At 40.0% G+C, this 17314-nt stretch overlaps 1 protein-coding gene across 6 annotated transcripts in view; it reads left to right on the plus strand.

Annotated features, from left to right (window-relative positions):
* Positions 1-17314, plus strand: part of ELAVL4 (ELAV like RNA binding protein 4) — a 146860-nt gene that overhangs the window by 49725 nt on the left and 79821 nt on the right. Inside the window, exon 1 of one of the 6 annotated variants that reach the window (XM_070405083.1) lies at positions 4977-5170. The exons of 1 other annotated variant lie outside the window; for it this stretch is intronic. In XM_070405083.1, coding sequence (XP_070261184.1) covers positions 5123-5170 — 48 coding nt within the window. In that variant the 5' untranslated portion in view covers positions 4977-5122. Of the gene's footprint in view, positions 1-4976; positions 5171-5650; positions 5676-8245; positions 8535-8620; positions 8670-8938; positions 9288-17314 lie in introns of those variants that run through there. 4 more of the 6 variants (XM_070405089.1, XM_070405088.1, XM_070405090.1 and 1 more) reach the window with 4 other exon arrangements.

Consider the following 17314-nt stretch of genomic DNA (forward strand, 5'->3'; position numbering starts at 1 on the left):
TATTTGAGGTGATGGTGAGTGAAACTATTGGTGTTCATTCATTCACAATAACTGGATGCTGTGCTATAAGGAGATAGAAGTTCATTCAATCAATATTTACTATTAGGGAGTGAGACTGAGGACTCAATCAAGCACTCATTCTGCCTTTTAAGATATTTTGCTTTCTAGTTTTAGTCCTTTATATCTCTCTCACTCCAGATTTATAGCCTAATCACAATGATAGATTAAATGAAATACGTTTTGAGGACATGTCTGATTAAGAAACACATCACAAAGAAATCTCTTGGTCATTTTTAGTTGAGAAAAAATTGAGCATGCCTTCCATTCTGTCTTTCCTTTCTCTTCTTGTCTATGCCCATCTCCCTCAAGCACATTCTTCTATGAAGTCGTGGAGGAAAGACCGTACTTTTAGATGGGGAAGAAATCTTTCTAGAGGGATGTTTAGATATAACCATTGTCACTAGTATTATGTTGTGCAAAATTGTGCATGTCAAGTACGCAGCGCAGTGTTTGGTATACAGCAGACTTCTGGTAAAAGCAGTGTTTATTTGCACTTTTTAAGTACTATTATTTTTTCTTCTTCTCCCCTCCGTTTACCTTTCCTTCCTTCACTTCTCCCACCTTCTACAAATGACTCTTCTTGACTTTTATGATACATACTAGAGGCCCGGAGCACGAAATTTGTGCATGGGGGCGGGGAGGGAGGTGTCACTCAGCCCAGCCTGCACCTTCTCACAATCTGGGACCCCTTGGAGAATGTCTGACTGCCGGTTTAGGCCTGATCAGGCCTAAACTGGTAATTGGACATCCCTTTGGTAATCTGGGTCTGCTGGCTCCTAACCGCTGGCCTCCCTGCCTACCTTATCGCCCCTAACCACTCTGCCTGCCTGTTTCATCATCCCTAAGCACTCTGCCTGCCTGCCTGATCACCCTAACCACTCTGCCTGCCTACCTGATCACCCCTAACTGCTCACCTGCCTGCCTGCCTGATTGCCCCTAACCACTTGCCTGCCTGCCTGATCACCCTAACCACTCTGCCTGCCTGCCTGATTGCCCCTAACCACCTCTGCCTCAGCCCCACCGCCGTGGCTTCATCCAGAAGGACATCTGGAATGACTTTTGGAAGGTCGTTCAGCTGAACAGTCTAATTAGTATATTACGCTTTTATTGTTATAGATATTTCTTTATTTGTGGTTACAGAATTATAACTGAGTCCAGAACTTTAAACAATTCTATATTGAATTATTATCAAAAGAGTATAATCTGGTTAAACACTATATACCCTTCAATGGTATGGTAGCTACTACATACTTCATCTGCTCAGTGGCCTTTGATTGGTAAAGATTTATATTTAGAGTATGATTTTTTTGCTTGTTTCTTTGTTTTTTATTTTTAGTAAAGGTCATCTGAACTGAAATGAAAATTCCCCCAAAATTCCTTCATGGAGGGATCTTCAGAAATCTGTGTATTCACATGTTGACCCTGCTGAGTTTTCTTGGGCTATTTTGAAGGAGATAGCAGTGAAAATTTCAGACAGAGACTCCACCAAAATTAGATTTCTTGGATAAATGTGTTTTCACCTTTTTTAGAATTTTGTAAATAAGGCAGTTTTTCTGTCCTTTACATTTTCTTTCCCAGAAAAAACACCCTAGTGCTTGAAGAGTGCGGTCAAAGTCACAGTGATTCTGGGAATAATCCTTCTGCTTTTAGCAGAAGGCTTAGTAGCATGGAAAGAAGACGGGAAGATCAAATGTGAATTGACCTTAGGTTAGGTTACCTGCCCAGGTGAGTTCTTGGCAATTTAAGTGGATTAAACAGCCATTTGTCTATATTTCCCACACTGTAGCATTCTCCTAGCTCTTTCCCACAATATGCAGTAGACCAGTGATGGCGAACCTTTTGAGCTTAGCGTGTCAGTATTTTGAAAAACCCTAACTTTACTCTGGTGCTGTGTCACATATAGACATTTTTTGATATTTGCAACCATAGTAAAACAAAGACTTATATTTTTGATATTTATTTTATATATTTAAATGCCATTTAACAAAGAAAAATCAACCAAAAAAATGAGTTCGTGTGTCACCTCTGACACGCGTGTCATAGGTTCGCCATCACTGCAGTAGACAGAACTACTTAGGAAGAGGAAGGCATCACACTGTCAGGTCATCCTATATCATAAAAGCCTAATAAGCAAATAGACCAAATGATGGAATGACCAGTCGCTATAATGCACACTGACCACCAGGGGGAAGATGCTCAACACAGGAACTGCCCCCTGGTGGTCAGTGCGCTCCCACAGGGGAGCACCGCTCAGCCAGAAGCCGGGCTCACGGCTGGCGAGCGCAGTGGCAGTGGCAGGAGTGAGGGGTCCCAGACTTTGAGAGCCCCAGACTATTAGAGGGATGTCTGCCTGCTGGCTTAGGCCCGATCCCCAGGGGCAAACATCCCCCAATGGGTCCTGGACTGCAAAAAGGTGCAGACCAGGCTGAGGGATTCCCCAGTGCACGAATCTCGTGCACCGGGCCTCTAGTTTATTTCTAAGAGACCATCCACCGTGGATTCCTGACCCTACAAGTGGACTCCATGTCAGGTGCATCTTGTCTCTGCAGTATGTTTGTATTTTCCTATAAAATTTGATATAATGTTTCTACAGGAAAACACACAAAAAGACAAACCCAGCACCACAGTTCATCAAAGGAAAATTATGCTTAAATGCTTTTAAAAGCCTTTAAATATAATATAGCACTGTCTGGGCACACTGAAAAGTATCTTCCCTGAAGGAAGAAATGCCAGCAGTTTAGATTTATTGTTCGAAGGAAGAAGGAGAAGATAAAAAGAAATTGAGCCACAGGAAAATGTCAGGTCCTAACCACTGATGACGCTGTTTAAATGGTGTGCCATAATCATATTAGGGCAGAGCACATGAAATTCCCAATCTCTGTAGGACACTGAGAAGGACCAGCAATGTGTGTGTGTGTGTGTGTATTTGTGAGTGTCTGTTTGCTCTACCTTCCCACCCCATTTTGCTAATTCAATTGAGGGGCAAGAAGGGGTAATCCAGACACCCGGAACAGGAGGCAAAGGTCCGCAGCTGCGCTCGGAGGGACTGGTGTGAAGAGAGAGAGGCTCAGTCTGACTTGGAGTTTTGTGCTATGCACGTGAATGCTCTGGAACTGCCCTAATCGACTGAAAATGAGCCGGCTACGGTCATATGGAACAGGTCTGTTCAGCCACATCACTGGGTAGCATGGCAGATGGTAGACCGTCAATGGGTGGTATTGATTGGCTGGATTTGCCTCAGGGTAACAAGACTATGGGTCCTTAAAAACCCGCTTCATCTTATTTTCCTTTGTGCAGCTACGTACAGTTGTGGTTTTCTTTTCTCACTCACACAGCCCCCGGTATCTTTTCCTCTTTTTAAGCCTCCCCTGGTAATCAAAATAGAGAGGTTACCTTGAGATGAATACTCTTTAAATTATCACCAAGGCACAAAACTCGAGAATTTTTTATTTACTAGGCTGATTACATTTTAATGTTTGAAGAAAGTAACATTTTTTAATTAGTGCTTAAGACATATGGTGAGTGTACAAATTAGCTTATTTCATACAACCAGAATTTGATGAGAGCAACTCCTTCTCACTCCCCAATTAAAAATTGTCACTTGAAACTTAATATATGCGAGGAGGTTAAATGGTATTAGGTGATGCAGCCTTGACTTAAAGATGAAGGAGACAGTCCCTGTTGGGAGAGGCTAAATGTTGCTTGGATGGGCTGGAAAAATACTAGTATCAACATCCGAGTTTGCAAGAGGATGTGGAAGTTCCAAGGCTTTAATTTTGTTCAGCCAAGAAAACAAAATCCCAGGTATCTGTGTGCGTTCGTTTCTCTTTTGGATATGCTGGAACGTACAATGGTGCTTGCATGCTCTGTCAGTAATAAAATCCTCCTTAAAATCAGGCCCTATAACAATATAAGTGATGAGATTTATTTTTGTTCAGGTGTTTCTTTATCTTTTCAGCATCCCCCTCCATCACCTGGGGCTTTCAACCTGGGACATTCTATTTGTTCCTGGCAGAGGAGCAGATTAATTGGAATAGAAATGTACAAAGGAGACACCAAGTTAGCTATACATCCAAAATAGTTCACCACAGAAATGTTCCACTTCGAGGCTGATCTGAGAGGAAAAGAACAGCAGTGGGGAGAGATATGTGATCAGTTTGCTCTTGTGGTTGTTTATAACTATTTGTGTAACTGTGTTTTTTGAAGAGATGCTTAGGATTTGGGTTGTGTGTTTTTTTGTTTTGTTTTCAGTGTCTTTCCTTTGAAGCTTTTGGTTATTTCCCATCATGAAAGACCATATCAAATAAACCTAATAGTTTATTCAGAAGAAAAGGTGCACCCTTAAACTCTTGTCTCCATCTTATATGTGCTTTGTCAATACGCATATTTTTGAATTGGGTTTTTATCACGAGTCAATATTTTTCTCTTTTTGCTAAAGGAAAGTATTTCCATGGAGTGTTTGATTTTCCCCCTTGCTCTGCGTTGATTGGATTTTCCTTATTCATCCTTTGCTGAATGAAACAAAGCTTGTGTGTGCCTCATTCTTCACAGTTCTTTTTAGAATTGGTGGGGTATTTTGTTTTGTTTTCTTACTATAAGTCTGGGGAAGGGATTTTATTAATTTATTTTGGCAAGATACAGAGAGAGAGACAAGACAAGGTGCCTATTAGAATGCTGGCATTTCTCATGTCACATCCTATACCCAAAAGGTATTCCAAAGGAAAAAAAAAAATCACGATCTTTCAGGATGGTTCATTTGAATCCGTGCACTCTACCCACCTGGTGGTTATATAGTGAACTGTTACTTTAAAGAGTAGTTTAAACACCAGCCATGTTTGGGGCAGGCTGCTCTTGCAAAGAGAGCAGTACATATAACAGGAGTCTACTGTGTGTGAGATAAGGGGAAAATTCAGCTCACTGACTAGAGGTTTTAATGTGCGAACTCTAGGGAAATAATATATTGACTGTTCCGTGGTGCGCAAGAAAATTGAAGAACCCTTTGCAGACGGAGTGCTTTGCAAAGGATTCTATCTGTTTCTCTTAAAACAAAATCTGTGGCAAGATGTTTGAAATCAGCAGGACGCTTAATGCTGCTTTGTTAAATAATGAGGTAATATTTTGTCACTTTTTTCTGGACAGCATCTGTTTGGGGTTTTTGTTTTGTTTTTCCCCTTGCTTCATCCCCCCCCCCCAACCCCCCCCCCCCCCATGTTTCTAAAGGATTCTTTTTCTTTCTTTCTTTCTCTCTCTCTCTCTTTTATTTTTCTCATGGAAGTCAAGGAAATACAATTCACGCTTTCATTTCTGTTCCTCCCTTTTGGTGCTTTTGGAGAATTTGGTTGTCTTTTTTATTTGCAGTTTCAGCCGGCTGCTGTTTCCTAGCCCATTGTGCCATGTAAGGCTTCTCCACTGCGCGGAGTAGGTAGTTATTAACGCTGAATTGGCTTCTGGTACAGTCCATCTGGACTCAGTGTGGGAAAGCTGGCTGCCGGCGACTGATGCTGAGATATCTGCAACCTTTGGGATGTGTGCATGGTGGTGAGGGGCTGACTGATATGAGATTACCTCTTTGAAGGGAAATTGTTATTAATGAGTCAAGAAACTGCTCATTTATGGTAAGAGGGATGCAGCCCCACAGCTCTGGGATATCATTTTTAGGTTGCCTTAGCTGCTTGAGTGAGACAAGTTTCTTTCTGTGGTGGTGGAGGATTGTGGCGGAAAAAAAAAAAATCATGCATGACTGGGAGACTCGCCTGCCTGATTCTTGAGATAATAAATTGAGAATCTGTTGCTTTGCAAATGTCACACCACTGATGTAGCGGTCAGCCCCTCACTCTGAAAGATGAATGGTACTATTGGAAATGCAATAATAAGGTTGACTTTTCCCAACAATAGGATTCTGCCTTTGTCTTTAGAGAAAAGGCCTCTGAGGACATTTGTGCATTTGTTTGAGGATTCTGTTAAAAGACTCCAGAGTGGAGGTTTTGAGAGAAGTGATCAATATACAAAGTGCATGGATATTTTAGCCTAGCAAAACCAACTAATTATTTATACTTGTAATGTAGAGTTCCTATTCCGGAAAAGTGGCCAGTCTCTTTTGGTACACCTCATGTTAATTTATGGGTCACTGAGTGTGCCCAGATTAGTATGGATAGGAGAAAAGGGTTTTAAGAAATTGCGACTTTTATAACCTGCAGAGAAATACAAAGTAAATATTTTGTTCCAAGTGAGCTGTTTTTATTTGTGTTTGTCAGCATGGTGTTCGTATTTACTTTTCACAATATTTTGATGTCGGTGAAATCCCACTCAGAGTTTCTGTTGTTGATTTGGGCACCTGTATCTGCCCTGTGTATGTATGGTGAGCTCTTTAGAAGAGTTAACCTATGAATCATCCTGAGTACACAGTTCATTAGATACGGTAGTACTATTGTGACTTACTGGACTCTATACATTTGCTAAGGAAATTATTTTAAGTTTACTAAATTTAGTATTGTTTCACTTAAAGGGATTATATTTTAATATTTCCACTTTTCTCTTTCATGTAGTTTTATTTCGAATAGCTGAATTTATTCATATTCAAATCTAATACTTGATATAGTGTACCCTACACATATTGTTTTATGGTGTATCTGTATGTTTAAAAGTGTGTGTATATATGTGAGTGTGTGTGTGTGTGTGTGTGTGTGTGTTCATGACACAGTAGCTTGTAGAGAATAGTTTCCATTTTTAAAAAATGTAAAAGTTATTTCTTTTTTAACAAATTTTCACAGACCCATTTATTCTTGGACTTTGAAGTCCAGAGTATAGCATGATTTTTGACCTGTATTTTCACTCTGCCCAGTCTCAACACACTGTCAACTCCAGCCAAAGATTATGTTGAATTCTGTCTTTAGTAATATTTGTTACCTCTGTGTATTTATTGAGGAACAAAATGATTAAGTTATGAATTACATAAATAAGGATAAGTTAGTCTTTTGGATAGAAGTAGAGCACAAACTCCTCAGGTAAGCTACTTAAAAAAACCAAACCAGAACAAAATACTATACTGCCGGAGGCTTGGTAGAGTAGAGGTTATGAATTGTATATGATAGACAGACTGTATACATCCCCACACACTTGCTAAATGTCTCTTTGCAAGTCTTTTAAGAGCCCACAGAAAAAGAAAAAAAAGACATCGTTTGAAGGAGAGGAGCAACATCACGTGTTCAGTTAAGTAAGATGAGCACTTGCACCAGTTATGAAATGAGATGGTTGTCAAATGCATGTTTCAACTTTCTCTATAGCGGTCAGGAAAGCAAAGAGAGGGTGCATTTGGATGGGTTTTTAAAAATTCAGATCATGCCTCTATCCAAGTTGAAAAATAAATTCATTTAAATAAATCATTCATCATTCTCTGTTTTGAAAAGCTCAGACAGAAGGCAGAAAGGTAGAGGCTGGCAGCTGTCTCCCCCCCCCCCCCCCCCACCCTCCCCCCCCGCCCCGGCTTTTCTCTTTTTCATTTATTAGGAAAGAGTTTTCTGAAGCAAACTTTTATGAGCCTAGTTCATGGAGCAAGCACACTCTCCAGCTTGCATTCCTTTGAAACACTGGCCATATTAGTTGCAGAAGGAGCATTGCTTACTGAAAATCAGCAGTGCCGGGAAATAAAGTTAAAATGTGGATGTATTAGCCCATTGAAGTGCTTTTGTTGTATCCTTAAGCCTAGAGGCAGATCATTAAATATGCATTTCGCTAGAAAGCAACTGTCGAGAAAGATAAGGTGGTAGAAAATATTCCATCCTAGAAAAGCCCTCTGTCCAAGGGGTGGGGTGGTGCAGCCCTCAGGACAGCGAGAGGGAGGACACTCCCACTGTGAAGGTTTACCAGCCGCCAGTGACCTGCAGTTGTTACAGTACTTTTGAGCTGGGAGGAGGGAAAAGGTAAAAATACAAGTATGGCTGTTGTTGCTTCAGCCCAGCCTTAATTACCAAACACAAGAAGCAGTTCAGAAATCCGGTCTCTGTTGTTGTAGAGGTCACCAAATCATTAACATCGTCAATCTGGCAGTAGCTAATTTAAATAGCACCTGATGTTGCAACGCCTCCCTGCGTTTCCCCAGCCAATCAGATCCTGCCTTCGGCTGACAGATGGTCCCATAAATGGATGTAAAAAGGGGAAGCTTCGAGCCAATTTCAGCAAGGCTCTGTTCAGTTGTTCTTATCTACATCCTAGAATCAGGGGTTTCAGCTCACTGCTCCTTTTCTTTCTTTCTTTTCTTTCTTTTTTTTTGTTTTTTTTTTTTTTTTGTTTGTTTCTCTCCCCCATCCCCCTAAAATAATTGATTTACTTTACAATCATCCACATTGTGTTTTGTGGATCTTTAAAAATATAAAACAATAGTAGTCATCTAAAAAAATATTCTGAAACCTTTGCAAATTTTAAGAGAAGAGTCGAAGCCCTGCGAGACCCAATATTTGCCAATAAGAATGGTTATGGTAGGTATGACTAGATTTATAATCTGTGGTTTGTGCTGCTGGAGGGAAGAAAAGCATCTACACCTTGACCAAGAGTTTAGTTCTCTGCTGCTGTTTGATTCCTACATTTACTGTCTCTTTGTGTAGAGAGTGCGGGTAGGTCCTTTTATTGAGAAGCAGTGGGGAAATAGATTGTCATTTTTAACAGGTCATTGTCAGTTTTCCCTTCAACATAAAGGCATGGGTGGGGTGAAAGTGGGCTGAAATAACTGCTGGTGTGTTGAAAGAGGTTATATTATGTGAGACCAGAATGGCAAAAGAAGGGATTTCTCTTTGTAAAGGGAGAGGGGGTTTGTCTGCGAGCCTGGGTTTTGTGGGGCAGGAGGTGGATGCCGCCGGGTTAGGAGTCTTTCCATTTCCGTGCTGGGAATTTAAACCTTGAGAGGCAGCAGCTCCTGGATACTGAACGTTGAGATGGGCAGTTGTATTTCAGGGGGCTGCGCAGTCAAAACAGCAAAGAGAGTGATTTATTTGGGCTTCAGTAAATGCTGCATCTTGTATTTCAAAGAGTTTCCTGTCATGACCTCATAAAAAAGAGGAGGCGGCTTGTATGTGTAGCGGTGCCTGGCGTGTTGAGTTGTTGCTTCCTTCTCTGGGCAGCAGCTCTGTAAGAAGGAATGTCAGCTTTTACATAACGTTTCTTTCCGCTTTTGACACACTGTGTGAGGGTCCATCTTCTTCTGATCACAGATGGAGTGGAATGGCTTGAAGATGGTAAGTGAAAAGAGGAAGGCAGTGTGGAGATTCCAGCCGATTGTGTGTGTGTGCGTGTGTGTGTGTGTAAGGATGGAGGACTGTGCATCGTAAATCACTGTGCAGATCTTGTGTGTGTGTGTGTGTGTGTGTGTACGTGCGCGTGCATTTATTAGTATTTCTCTTTTCCGAAAACCAGAATCCATCTCCAAGTGTGATGGCACTGCATGCACACCAGGCACTCATGCTGCCTCTTCCACAGAACACACATTTTAGCCAAGCGAGGTTGGTGTCTTTTTTGACAATCACAATGTCACGGCCGCTGTTGGCTGGCGGGTCCACTGCCTCTGTGAGCTTTCAATGGAATTGCACGACTGTTAAAGTTAAAGGCACATTTCTTTTTGAGTCTCCGGCTGGGAGTGATGGGGAAGGCTAGGAATGAGGGGTAGAGGAGGTGAGGTTCAGTACCAGCAGATGCATTGTGAAACAGGACTTTGGGATGTGGAAGGGGAAATGGAAAACCTTTCTGCCAAAGTAGTAAATCTATTTTTAGCATCTTTTTCTGAAGAGAAAAAAAAAAAGGAAGAAGCAGTAGCAAGGAAACTCCTTGCGTGTCACTCCTCGCCTGATGTTGACCCTGAAGATATGGCACAAAATGGCAAGATCAGATGCCGCGAGTGCTCACTTTGACTTTGAATTTTTACCAGCAGTATCTTTCGTGTGGTTTCAAAACTGGGTGTGGGGAGAGGCTGTAAATTCATATCCATCTCACTTATTTCTCACTAGAAAAGCCTGGGGAGGACTTTTCGCTCTGCATAGATGTTATAACAAAGCTGTGGTCTTTTTCCCATTCTTAGAGGATTGCCTTTGTCTGGCTGCTTGTTTTGATGGGTGTAAAACAAATAAGATTAGACCGAGCAGCCCAACTGAAAGCGATAGCTGGGAGGAAAACCCAATGAAAGGTTGCCGGGGAAACGAACAGAGGAAAAGCCGAGTAGGGAGCAGGTGGCTATCATGAGAACACACTGCAAACAGTGTAAAAAGGGAGGGGGGCACAGGACCTTGATTATCTTTGCTGTTCTTTGTGGCCAGCCCAACTTTAATTATTCTTTATAAATAGGTGTTAATTACATTTCTAACTTTGGCTTACAGTGATTTTTAGAAATCTATTTTTAAGCATCTGTTCTGTCTCCCCTGTTTTTACTTCTTCTTCTTCTTCTTTTTTTTTTTTTGTTTAAAAAACAGAGAGAGAAGGAGAGGGGGAAGGGAGGGTAGGGACTCTTGCTCACTCTCTTTCTCTTTCTTTCTCTCTCTCTCTCTCTCTCTCTCTCTCTCTCTCTCTCTCTCTCCATTTCCCTGCTGTGAAACTGTACGTGCAAAAAATCGCAAGGAATCCTACGAGGCTATTTGAAAAATAATGTAAATTATATTGAATGAAGTGGACGGAAGCATAATAAACTCCCACAGCTGATAGGTTCTGAAAATGATTTCTTAAAAATTTCCAGCAAATATCCATCCATAGGTAGAATAGATTTACCCTAAACAATGATTTTGTGCTAGGTGGTAGTGGTATTTTGACTAAATCAGATATTGATACTACAGCTCCAAGGAGTTCATTGTATCTCTCATTTTACTTTAAAAAATAATAAATGAAAACTGTATTCTAGCCTTTTGCTGTGCTTCCCTCTCATATCTCCAGCCACAGATCCATAAGCTGCCCTTGCAACCACTGCCTTCTGTTGGGCATTTGGTTGCGATTCTGATCTTGGCATAATCTGAGTGAAAAGCTGATTTTTTTTTCCGTGTCTCTGAATGTCTGGGACCCATGTGTGCGCTGGTGACAGGCATCTCTCGCTTTTTCTTGAAGCATGCTTTCCTAGTAGTCTCTTTTTCTCATGATGGTAGGTACCAGAAGGACTGAAAGGTATAGTACTCAGGCGAATAGGATGTAACGTAAAAGCAACTGAAACCATGATCTGTCACGATTTCTTCCTCGTAGACAAACTTGATACAGGATCAGGTAGCTAATTTTAAGTCCAAAAAGGAGAGATTAAAAAATACTGAAATGTAGTAAAAGGTTAAGAAATAGAATTGGCTTTATTGGAAGTATTCTTAATTTTTTACTCTCTCCATTGCAAATCTCCGCACACTCCTCCGACCCCAGTTCTTTATTCCTTGCCAATGCTTCTTTTTGTTATATCTTCTTAGTGGGAGATTTTTTATTAAAATTTGTTTTGACTCTTGGGGTAAACATAAATAAAAATATTTTTGTCATTTACTTGAACCTTGCTCTCATATTTTGAGTGTGTGAACATGTCGCTATTAAAAATAGAATTGTTTTTATTATCTCTAATACAGATTTTTTCTAAGAATTTTCCAGCATTTTTTAGTTAGGGTAAAGCAATGTCTATCGGCACTGTCACCTAAGCTTGGGTTGTCAAAAAGACACGTGGTTCTACTGCTGACCTTTTCCACTTCTTTGTCTTAAAAATATTAATGCCTACTACCTGCATGTGGAGGTGCGCCTTGACTTCAATGAGTATGCATTTATTGAGGAATGAAAATCTGATTGGAAATGTTTCTGCAAAAAACACCTTTTCATCACAGTTTTAATTATCAGAATGTCCGTATATCTCATTGTAAAGAATAGGTAAGTCATTTAATATTTAAATTTTGAAAGGGTGAAATGAATATAGGTGGGGAGATAGCTGAAAAATTCCTTTGAGAATTATTGATTCACAAAGCAATTTTAATTAAAAAACAACTAAAATAAAAAAACTAACAAACCTTAACCATTCATTTCTGATCTCAGTCCCATTCATTCCTAACTTCCATTCATTCTAGTCATCCATCCTCCTGACCAAATATAGATGAGCTTGTTTTTGTTGGACAGTTTTCCAAAACCTTCAAACTTTTTTCTCTCCCTATAACACTTATTTGGTCCTTTGAATATTCAAGGATTTTGTTATGAGAGGAAGGCCAGATTGTTGTGAGATAATAACAATAGTATATTTTGTTAAAGAAAAAGAGAGAAAATGAGCTATGCATTTGCATTTTATTTCTAAATTCAGTCTTATAATAGGGTTTGGGACATGTTAGACTTCAGATATTTTAAACTTAGCATTTCTATTGGGGGTAATCTATTTGAAATTTCAAATCTAGAAGTCATTGCATGAGCATTGTGTTGTGTGTGTGTTCAATATTTCTGAAAGAATTTGAGGGTAAATTAAGGGTTTTTTCCTCAGTTAAGAGTTACTATGAACAATGAAAGGGTTTCCTTCAGGCAAGTCCTTTTCTTTGGTTTTTATTTCTTCCCTTTGCACTATTTCCTTATTGTGGGTGTATTCTCTTCCTATATGGAGACTAAATGCTATTCCGCCCATAAGGAGATATGCTGCTTCAATTAGTCCTTTGCATCTTAATGCTTTATTTTAATTTTAAAAATTAAATAAATTGTCTGTGTGTACCACCAGTAAGGAATGGTGGTCTTGATAGAGGTCATTGTGCATGGACAGAAGTACTTTGGCCTTGACAAATTTCTTCCTCAGGCCCAATGATCTGTGGCCACCAAGCACTTATTTATGTGCCTGGACACTTAATATGTACATTTGTTAGTGACATGGCCAGTGGATGCTAGACATATGAGGTTGCGCTGGCAAATGCTGCAATGCAGTATTTTTCCCCAATGTCATTGGGAATTTGGGGGCCATGAAGGGACATAAACATTCTCAGGCTTTTATCTTACTGTTTCCCAGTCGATGGGCCATATCATACAGAATTGGCCTATTCCCCTTTTGAAATCGGTCAACATTTTATTGCCACTATCCATTCTCCCATCCGTTTGAGAGACATGCGGAAAGTATACGTATGAGAGAGACACTGTGTGTGTATCAGCGTAAGCATGTATGTTTCTAGAATCCTGCACCTGTCTTAAGCTTTTCTTATTTGGTATAACCAAATGTGTATATACATACATGCAAGTATATATACATCCAAAAATGGAAATAAAACCTAACTGGGCTGGCTCCCCTTATGAAGAGGCTTCTTCTCCTCACAAACTCTAAGAGCTATCTTATTAGAAAAAGGCAAAACTTCCTCAAAAAGATATATCTAGACCCCGTAGACTTCTATTAATAACCAAATATTTTTCTATTGTTGCCACTTGAAGACTATAAACGTTCAAATCTATAATCGTATTTGAGAGCTAGAAGCTGCCCCTTTAATCATGGGTTGGATTCGAATGAAAACGTATGAGTATATGGAAGGAGAGTTGTTTTTGCTTTGGAGCATTTGAACCTAATCTTTAACCATTGGTAAAAAAAACAAACAACAAAAAACAAACAAACAAAAAACCAAGGAGAAGATGGGTGGCTGTGTTAGCATCTCATGCTTTGTTTTGTGAGTTTGTGGTGTGTGTGTGTGTGTGTGTGTGTGTGTGTGTGTGTGTGTATTGGGAACATCTTTGTATTTTTAAAATCTCAGCGTATTTTAAGGGTATAAGGCTTTTATAGGTCAGCAGCTTTCTAAGGGTAAAATGAAAGGTGATCTGTGGGTGGTTAGGTGGGTGGGAGTTGTCACAGCAGTAATTGTCATAAATTAGCCATCTAGAAATGGAAAGAAAAAAAGGCTGGAGGACAAGAGTGGAGAAGGGTACCAACATGTGGGTCTGCACCTTGCCGTTATAAGAGCTAATGAGTGACAAATTTGAACTGGTGTCGTTCCGGATGCCAGATAATTTCTCAGAACCTTGACTTTGCAGATTCATTACTTCCTTGCTTGCTTGTTCACACCTTTAATTATATCCAGTTTGGGATGCTAGCTGGGGGCACCAGAGACGAGCCATTTTGTTTATTGTTTATCTCATTAAGTATTCTGGCAGTGTGCTCACAAAAGCTTTGGAGCATCAGTGTTAGGAATCAAACACTTTGGAAATGGAATTGTTACAAAAGAACAAAAAATGAAAAAGCAGTCAGCCAGCCAGCTAACTTGCTTTGGATGTTCACATCCTCTCAGCTCAATGGTAATATTTATGCTGTTTCTCGTACATTCATTAAGAAATAACTTAAGTAGTACCAGTGCTCCTATACCAGGCTGGCAGCTTGCTCTTCATCTCCTTCTCTTTTGCCCATGCTCTCTCTCCACCCCTGAGAGTTTGCCTTTTGCCGGACCATTTTAGAACTGACCATTTTTGCTTTGGGGAAGATTATTATTCAGATCCTTGTTGCATCTAATATCAGAGCTATTTCTACCCCCCTCACTACGGATCCTCCCTCTGCAAGAATCAAGAAATGCTGAATGCCATAGTGGAATTTTTAAATAATTGGTTGAGAAAGCAGTGAAAATGTTGGAGATATAAGGTCAGGGCAGTTATTGTGCTTGGGTTTTTGTTATTGTTTGGGGGAAGCCTTATTTTTAACCATAAAAGTAAAATATGAAACTAGCACATATAATGTTTTATCCTCACCTGAGGGTATTTTTAGTGATTTGAGAGAGAGTAATGGATAGAGAGAAAAAGAGAGGAGAGAGAGTAACATTGATCTGAAAGAGAAACAATGATCGGTTGTCTCCTGTACGCACCCCAACTGGGATCGAACCTGCAATCTAGGCATGTGCCCTGACCGGGAATCGAACCCGCAACCTTTAGGTGTATGGGATGATGCTCCAATCAACTGAACTACCAGGCCAGGGTTATATTTTTTTTAATGGAAATAAATTACAAGTTATAGGTCGCTCCTGAAAATAAATTCTCTTGGACTCTTGGTTTGAAAATAACATTTAAAATTGAGCTTAATTTTTAAATTACTCATTTTAAAGTTATAAAAAAATGTGATTCATACATTTTTTCTATAAGAAGTATAGTTCTTTTTTTCAGGATATGAAGAACGAGTAAAATAATTCCAGCCAAGATGGCGAATTCTGAAAAAAACACCAAAGTAGAGAGGTTTCCTCTCTCTGGGAACTTTGTGGGATTGAATCCACTCCTGCTCATTCTATGAATCAGTTACCTTCGACTGTCTACTCTTCTCTAACAGCTAGCCCTTGAAGTTGTTTTGTCAACAGTGTTCATAGTAGAGGCTAGCTATCATTTTTGTTGGATGGAGATGTATTTGTTGAGGACTAACTTATGTACCTTTCTTTGGAACATACAATTCAAGGTCACTATTTCTTTTTCTTCTGACACTGATCAGAAGACATAGTTAGAGGCTAAGTCCCTGTGATTGGGGATAAAGTTGGGGTGAGGGATTTTAAGGTTGGATGTTACACAACGAGGTTTATGTCAAATTACGAGAAAAGATCTGTTGGAACATTCAAGTACAGAAATGTTTTTTCCTTTCGTATTTATAAGAGTCTAGGCATGACTGCAAAAGATAAAAGTAAAAGCTCTGGACATTTTTGTCTATAAGATTCCATGTATCCAGCTGTTCACCCTCAGGAAAAAGTACAGTTTGGACAGTTGGAAGGAACTTATTTTCCATCAGCTGGCTGTGGAGTTTGGGTAGAACCTGTTAATTTTACAGAAATAGGAATGCTTCGCTTCTGACAGAAATGATTCTTTGAATGCCTTTCCCCATGTTAGCTTTCTAAGGAGGACCCGAGAAGATAGTGACCCTCTTGGCAGGCCCCTGTGCAAACTGTAAGTTTGTTAGTGGAGCAGAAATCATAGAGTCTCTTTGTCATACACACTTAGATACTGCATTCAGTGAGAGAGAGAGAGAGAGAGAGAGAGAGAGAGAGTAATAGAAGGACAGCCATGACCCTCACTGCATTCTAGGATGTACCAATAATGGCATCTCAAGTAGTCTGTGTTTTCCTAAGCTGCCAGTATAAACCCTTTAGAGTTTTGCTTTCTAATTTGTAAATGAAAAATAACAGGCTCCGTTGAACATTTTTTCGAGTGCCCCCTTTGAAGATACAGTAGTAGTAAATAAGCGTTCATGATAAACTTTAGCTTTAAATGCTATTTAAAAGTCTGTAGTGGAAAGCCTAAGAACTTGCAATCTCGACTAATGAAACTTCCAGTAGGAAAGTGCTCACTTAAAATGGAGTAAACTGCTAAGTCCCTGCAATTTGTGATTTTGACCAGATTTGACTCATCCTTTCTATGTACTTTTTGTAATGCAGCCAACCACACAAATAAAATTCTGGATATTGTACATGTCTTAGTTATCTCTGTTGTTGCATTCGGTACAGATAGTACAATTTCCACAAGTCCAGATTCTTACTGTAACACCAAAAAGAAAAGTGATATTTATGAATAATATTGGGAATGTTGTCCTCATAGTAACCGTTCCCCAAAGGAAGCTTTACATAAATGTGCATTTATTATTCAGGATATTAAAAGGGATTCCTTAGCTTTTGCTTTTTAATTTAGGCTAAAATATGTAAATTGGTTTTATTTTGGAGTTTCTCTGTTTTACGTGGCTTTGGGGGAGGATAACTTTCTAGCTTGATTATATTTTAACCACCTCTGTAATGGAAAAGGTTCTAATCCTGAAAACAACCTGGTTATTGTGATTAGGACCCAGAGGGCCAGTCTGACGATGGGACTAAAAACACATTACATCGACTTGCACGTGTAGAAAAATTAGATTTGTTTCTACTAGATACCGTTATTCCCATGTCTTTGTCGGCAGGGGCAGCTCAGAGGCCAAGGAACCATGAGTCTATCTGTGGACCCACGGGATCTTCGTGGTGTGTGTGCACAGGCAACCCTCTGGAGAGATGGCTCTTTGATTTAAGAAACCAGGAAGTTCAAAGGACTTTAACGTCAGGTGGATTTGGGCCAGAATCCTGCCTTTTCCAAATAGTAATTGGATGATGTTGGAAGAGGTATTTCAGCTTTCTGAGCCTCAATTTCCCATCTTTAAGATGGGGGTGGTAACGCCTGATTCATGGAGTTTCTGTGATGATCAGTTGGGAAATGGTATTGGAAAGCACCAGTCATACACAGAACCTGTATATCAAAGGTGCTTAGAGGGCATTAAAGGTCCCTTCAGTATATCAGTCTTTCTGCTCAGGCCAGATGTCCTGGGGAGAAGTGACATCAC

This window comes from Myotis yumanensis, unplaced genomic scaffold, assembly GCF_028538775.1.
Source record: "Myotis yumanensis isolate MYYU_CA2020_CCGP unplaced genomic scaffold, mMyoYum1.0.hap1 SCAF_2, whole genome shotgun sequence".
NCBI classification, from domain to species: Eukaryota; Metazoa; Chordata; class Mammalia; order Chiroptera; family Vespertilionidae; genus Myotis; species Myotis yumanensis.